At 36.7% G+C, this 7,019-nt stretch overlaps 1 protein-coding gene across 1 annotated transcript; it reads right to left on the bottom strand.

Annotated features, from left to right (window-relative positions):
• Positions 1-4,596: 4,596 nt before the first annotated feature.
• LOC107759325 (thioredoxin H4-like) lies at positions 4,597-5,662 on the bottom strand. Its single transcript, XM_016577217.2, has 3 exons — positions 5,417-5,662; positions 5,062-5,184; positions 4,597-4,959 (listed from the first exon to the last, which is right to left on the bottom strand). The coding sequence occupies exons 1-3, from the start codon at positions 5,573-5,575 to the stop codon at positions 4,819-4,821; spliced, it is 423 nt and encodes a 140-aa protein (XP_016432703.1). The 5' UTR covers positions 5,576-5,662; the 3' UTR covers positions 4,597-4,818.
• Positions 5,663-7,019: the final 1,357 nt, after the last annotated feature.

The following is a 7,019-nucleotide window of genomic DNA, read 5'->3' as shown; positions in this document are numbered from 1 at the left end:
TCTATTTTTGGGTGCAGAGTTGGTTTAGGGTCCATTGGTAAGTCCAATGAGGATATGTTTTCTACGCTGAGTCGGATTGGTTGGCTCCATACTGCTATTGTTGAGGGATGTGCCATTCAGTTATTGTTGAGCTTATCTTTGTTCTGAAATGATCTGTGAGTTACTCTTCTATGCTACGAGGAGTTGTGATCCGTTGGTTATATGCACACACTATGCGGTTTTATTCGGGCTTTATAGTGAAATTTGAGCGAGATGGGTATTTGGCTATTGAATGATTGATTGTGCATTGATTATATTCATTCCGGACTACGGTATTGAGTTATTTGCTTTGGTGGGTATGGTCGTTCACTTTTCGTACTAGACGTCAAATTGTGTGTGGTTGTTGATTTTGAGCATTGTGACTTGAGGTATTTCATGTGGACCAGTGTTTGGATAGGGTCGCGCATTGCAACGAAGTTATGTTGGGATATGATCCTTTGTGTTAGATTCGTGTGTTTTGGTTCTACGGTGTGTGATGGGTTCTTAGCATTGTGTTGGGGTGGTACTTGTTGAGCTTGCGGGGCGGTTCTCTTATTAGAGTCATTTTCTATGTTTGAGTACGTTTCAATTGTTGCGTATTGGTGCAAAGATTGCACGGTTTGTGGCTCCGGGTAGTATTGGTGATGCATGCCAGTAGAGTAGCTTTATTTGATAAGATGAGGTCCTCGGACCTAGAATGGGTGCTTGGGTGCTATCGGATTTGATTGTGTTATATTTGTAAGGATAGTATCGCTGATCGGCTTAGAAATTGGCTATAATTCTTGTCGAAGGAGGGGGAGCTCCATGACTTGTTGATCTTATAAATGGTTGAGTTTCTGCGTGTTTATTTTATCATTTGCAGTACACAAAGGCTTTAGAACGAGGTTTTGTTTGACATGAGGTTTATTATCGGTATTGGGTTATTTTGAGCAGCTACTATGATAAAAAAATGTTGCTACGAGTATGTGAGTCGTGTGGTATGTCGGGTGATTATATCTTAGGTTGTGGTTATTTCTTGATACAACTTGTTTAGACTTATACAGTGCGTAGATGCGAAGTTCGGGTCTTGTAGTAAATTTTGAATGTTGGAAATTGGATTTTATGGTTCACGGATTAAGGTTGAAGTAATGATCTTCAGTTATATTGTGTTGTCAGGCCTATATGATATAAGGTGATGTGGGATTATCCCCGGGTAGGTGCATGGTAAGGTTACACAGCGGTTTGACGGCTTAGGAACAACTCTTGGCACGTTCGAGGACGATCATATGTTTAAGTGGGAGAGAATGTAATGACCCGGTCGATCATTTTGAGCACTGGCACTTCGTTCGGCAGTTTGGGGTCACAAGTAGCTCCGTAGGATGTATTAGGACTTGTGTGCAAATTTTGAGTTCATTCCGAGTTGATAAGATATGTTCCGGCGCGAGTTTTGGAAGTCGAAAGTTTGAAAGTTCATTAAGTTTGATTTGAGGTGCGTTTCATCGTTTAGATGTTGTTATACATGATTTGAGGCCTCGAGTAGGTTTATATTATATTATGGGACTTGTTGGTATATTCGTACGGGGTGCCTAGGGGCTCGGGTGAGTTTCGGATAGGTTTGGGCTGTGTTGCGCTCGTTTTTCTTATGTTCCAACGTCATTTCTTCAAGCATAAATGGTACCACATTAAGAAAATGAGATCCAATTTCTGTTTTGATTGAAGCATTAGATTTATATTGTAATTACGGAGGCATAACAAAAAGAATCATCGAATTTGGACATCGTATGAGAATTTTATGGCCATTTTACTAAGAATTGGATTGCCAGATTTTTTTCAGATTAATTACGAAATTGTCACTGGTTCGTATTTAAAAATATATACTATTTCTAAATATTGAAACCAACATATTTCCTTCATTAGAAGGTTAAATGGAGTGATTTAAAAGCCTATCTTGACTGAAATTTTACAAGGAATCCATTGGAGGAATCAAAAACAATTTTTCGGATCGTTTGGCATGCAAAACAAGGCAAAACAGCTGGGCAAAATTACTCAATATGGAAGGTTTGTTCATTTGGTCATATTTTGAGTTGGGAAGCTCGGATTTGGACAATTTCTGGAGGCGATTTTCACCATATGGATTGGGTTTTGAGCCGTTCGGAGGACGAAACACACGTGATGGCATTTTTGGAGCATCGCTTGGCTTGCTCGGTAGTGGAATCGGCTTGTTCAAGATAAGTAACTCTTTTAAACTTAGTGCTGAGGGTATAAAACCCCGAATTATGTGCTATGTGATTGGTGTTAGGGTGACACACATGCTAGGTGACGGGCGTGTGGGCGTTCACCCTGTGAATTGTGACTTAGTTGTTTCCCTGGCACTGTTTTGTGGCCCTAGTTTCTTGATATTTGTGCTTTCGCCATGTGATTAATTAATTGAGCTATAAATCATGCTAGATTTCATGTTTAGGTTTTATACTGATATTGTTAGGACTCATAGTGGTCGTTTCTTGTTGTCACCTCATTGATTTCATTGATATTTCATACTTAGTCGTATTCATGTATTCATATTATATCTTAGTCTCAGTTGTTATTTATTGATACATCATATCATTGTTGTCGGGCTGGTTTCATGACATTGAGGGCCCGAGAGACTAAAGAGATTGATGACTGAGTGAAGTCGAGGGCGTAATGGTGAGGATATTTATGGGATCGGGCTGCACGCCACAACATGCTTTATTGATTTATGCCTGAGTGAGGTCGAGGGTCTGATTGTAAGGATATTTATGGGATTGGGCTGCACGTCGCAGCATGTTTTATTGATTTATGTCTCAGTGAAGCCGAGGGCCTGATTGTGAGGATATTTATGGGATCGGGCTGCACGCCGCAACATATTTTATTGATTTATGCCCGAGTGAGGTCGAGGGCCTGATTGTTATTCCATGATTGGCTTGTTATAGTGCTTGAGTTGAAGGAGCCCCTCCGGAGTCTGCACACCCCCGTAAGTGCAGGTAGCTACTGAGTACGAGTGCCGAGTGTCAAGTGATTGGGAGGACTAAGTGACTGTGAGGACTGAGTGACTGGGAGAACTGAGTGGCTGTAAGGGATGAGTGACTGGGAGGACTGAGTGAATTGATATTCTTAGAGTATGCATATGGTTTTGCTACTAAGTCGTATCGCATTTGACATGCACACGACATACAGGCATAAAGATGCATTTTTTCACATGTTGTACGATATCCCGTCATTCATGATTGTTTTACACACATTGATATGTGGGCATAGAGAGGTATTTCACATATGCTATCTGGAAGAAATGAAACATCATATTTACAGTTGAAAGGGTTTTGGTAAAACTCACAGTTTTCAAACTTACTTGTATTTTCGATGGTTTAAGTAAAAGAGTTGAGTTTTCACTGATATACTTGAAATGCGGAACTATTTTTCGGAAAAACTATGAGAAAGCCAAGCATTTTATCTCTGAATTACTTCCTTATTTATATGTTGTACATTATTATGAACTGTTATTGGATATTGGTGTTGGACCCGATCTATGTTCCAGCTCGTCACTGCTTTCAACCTACATTTAAGGTTTGTTACATATTGAGTACATGGGGTCGGTTGTACTCATACTATACTTCCTGCACATTGCGTGAAGATTCCGGATGTCGATGTTGCTGTGTTCGAAGGGAGCTAAATTAGAAGATGTATTTGCATCCCTATTGTAGCTGCCTTTTGTTTATGGTAGCCTTAGAATTATAAAATTCTGTTTAAGTATTTTTCAAACAGATGATGTATTTACTTCATATCAGCTTTGTAAACTCTATTTTTAGAAGCTCATGATTTGTGTTACCAGTCCTTGGGAATGTATAAGATTTAGGTAATTTCTTTGATTAATTATCCTGTTAAATATCAATGAAACTAGATAGATATTAATTGGCTTACCTAGCGGGTTGGGTTAGGTGTCATCACGACTAGTGAATTTTGGGTCGTCACATAATGGTATCAGAGCCCTAGGTTCATAGATTCTACAAGTCATGAGCAAATGTCTAGTAGAGTCTTGCGGATCGGTATGATGATGTCCATACCTATCTTCGAGAGGCTACAAGGCATTTAGGATATACTTTCCATCTTTTTTTCCTTATCGTGCGACATTGATTCAGCTTGAAGCGTAATCTTTTGAATTCCTTCTACGCATTCCCATGCGTACTTGAGCGCTTGGTATCAGTTGTGCATCGACGACTTGTGATTTTCTTGATATGGTGCGAGATGTGATTTCTATGTGTTAATGATGGGCTAGTCTGGAGGACTTGAGACCAGGTTTTGACTGTAGCTTGAGCTCAGAGATGTTGATTGTGTGAGCACGTGCATTGCATTTATATGCCCGGTAGTGTCCCTATTAGTGGGATTTGTGGCTGGATGCCTACGTGATGAGTATGATGTGGCTGCGAGATGTGTTCATATAGGTTAAATTTGATGAAAAGAGTTTGATTGAGATGAAAATTGGGTGCTTGATTTCTGCGTTGATGTGACGTATAGTATCGAGTTACGAGCATATTGGAGGATCTTTCATGGCTATAGGATGTTAAATTAGAAAAGGACATTATATAAACATAAAATAAAAAATACATTAACTTGGTCTAACCAATATACAAAGATTAGTGCTTTAATCAGCCTCTTTGAAGTTTACAATCAAGAAGTGAGCAAGAATAAGTACATATATAGCTATTTCTTTCAATCAAAAATTGATAAAGATATGTATTTTATTCTACACTGAGACAATTATTCAAGTAAACTTTCCTCAAAATATATGTGTCTTTTGTTTGCGGCTTAGATAAAAATAGCTCTGTGTTTCTCAATTTTCTTCTTTAGTCCATCTTTATCTGCTCCCACAACTTTGTCAACAACCTCCCCCTTCTTTATCAGTACAAATGTTGGCATTGTTTGAACCCCATATTCCTCAGCTACTTTCTGTTTTCAGTTTATTTCAGATATTAGTATCCATTTATGTAGCAAAAGAGTAGGGGAAAAAAGAAAAGGATTGTAAAGGTAAGAACATATATAAGATCTTACATCCAATTCATCAACATCAATCTTGACAAACTCAACATCTGTATATTTAGCAGCTAAGTCATTCATAACTGGTTCCATGTTTTTGCAAGGACCACACCATGTAGCTGTAAAGTCAATAACAACCTAGTAGCACCAAATACAAAATGAGTTTAACTTTTATACACTAGCCGTGCAAGCATAATTTTTATAGTATCGAGTCATTTAAAAAATAATTAGAGGTTAAAGTCAAAAACAAAAATGAGACTAGTAATCTTGAAAATAATACAGATTACATGCTACAACAGATTAAAGTACGTAAAACTTTTAATATATATAAGTTAAATCCATGCTTATGCGATGTTTCTAAAATGGTTACCAGTTTGTTTGTATCTTTCAAAGAATCAAAATGGAGCTTCCATTTTGTTGAAGAGTGGAAAGCAATGACTTGGGACCTCTTGACTTGTGGTATTGTGGTTGACATATAGTTAGCTTCAGGCCAAGTTGTTGGAATAGTTGTTGAGTAGTTAGCACCCATTTTTTTTCTGGATTGAAATTTTTGCTCTTGAAATTTTGGTTTCTGAAAGGTCTTCTTTGACTTTGATGTTGGAGCTTAGAGTTTTGCAGGGACCCTTTTTATAATGGTTTCTGATTTAAACTTTTCTCTTTTCAAATGTAAAACCATCTCAAAATTAGTAGAGAATATGTTCCTTGGTTATGTCGACCGTAGCATTATACAAAGAAAAATTTGATGCTATATTGCTTTTGTTATTGGTATTCGTGCTTAACTCCAATGTTTCTAATAATGCAGGACCATTACCATTCTATGCTAGTGAGTTTAACTTCTATACGTTAACAATATAAATAAATATTTTATTTTCACGTCACCTTAAAGATAATTATAGGATACTGTCCATTATAAGCGTAATTAGTAACACGGAAAATATGGCAAACAATCTACTAGTACAAATTAAATTAATGATAGTGTAAAAATTATTTATATTGTCACTCCATCAGTGTATATAAGTTAAATCATATTCTAATATGATTCCTTCTATTTCCTTCTTGGAACTAAACAACAACAACAATATACCAAGTGTAATTCCACAAGTGAGGTCCGGGGAGGGTAGTGAGTATGCAGCCTTGTATCTACCTTGTGCAGGCAGAGAAATTGTTTCCAATAAAGCAAACATGCATAATCAGAATAATATAGAGAAATGCATTAGTGAAAAAGTCAAAGAAGCGGCAACAACAAAATAATAGAAAACCAAAATAAAAGTAACATTAGATAGTAATAGAAATCTAAAAATATATCAGGTGATTAATACTTAGGTTGTTATTAACTTCACAGCTACAACTATTGTACTTTATTAGCGTATCTTCAGATGGGGTTTTTATGCCTCGAGCTATGTCAAAATAATAGGAACCAATACTTCAAGAGAACATTGTTTCTATCAACATAACCAATACTTCAAGAGAACACTATCTATTAGCATCTTCATCTAGTAATTTTATGCTCTGAATTAAACAATAGGAACCAATACTTGAAATCTTGAAGCTAAGTAAACATTTTCTTGGTTTAGCAACTGCAGTAGGATTTTCAGAACATTGCTGTTTTTGATAGAAATAATAATGTTCTCTTCAAGTATTGGTTCCTATTATTTCGAAATATGGAATAAAATTACCTAATGAAGAGGAAAGCTGAATAGCATTTCATACAAGAAAATGACAAGATTCTATTTTTATTAATTCATTGGATATGAAACCTTCTTCTCCTGTTGAAAGGAAAATCTAGCCAACCAATCTGGCTGATACCAAATAATTAGCTAAAATGGTATAACTTAATTTCTGCCAATGAAGAGTAAAAACCTACCACCACATGATTCAATACTTAAAATCACCAATTGGAATACCTAAAAGTTGTGGAAATTAAGATTGACTTAGATAATTAAACTTTATCAGTGGTGCTTCTCCGAGGTGGA

Source organism: Nicotiana tabacum, chromosome 20 (genome assembly GCF_000715075.1).
Source record: "Nicotiana tabacum cultivar K326 chromosome 20, ASM71507v2, whole genome shotgun sequence".
NCBI lineage: Eukaryota > Viridiplantae > Streptophyta > Magnoliopsida > Solanales > Solanaceae > Nicotiana > Nicotiana tabacum.
This window is presented reverse-complemented; position numbering and strand designations above follow the sequence as displayed.

What these genes read in the sequence shown, in the direction of transcription:
- LOC107759325 (XM_016577217.2), bottom strand. Translation starts at nt 5,575, where the DNA reads ATGGGTGCTAACTACTCAACAACTATTCCAACAACTTGGCCTGAAGCT. An exon ending in TGAAAGATACAAACAAACTG is followed by an intron (nt 5,185 to 5,416) that starts GTAACCATTTTA and finishes TGGTGCTACTAG; the next exon opens with GTTGTTATTGACTTTACAGC. An exon ending in TTGATGTTGATGAATTGGAT is followed by an intron (nt 4,960 to 5,061) that starts GTAAGATCTTAT and finishes AACTGAAAACAG; the next exon opens with AAAGTAGCTGAGGAATATGG.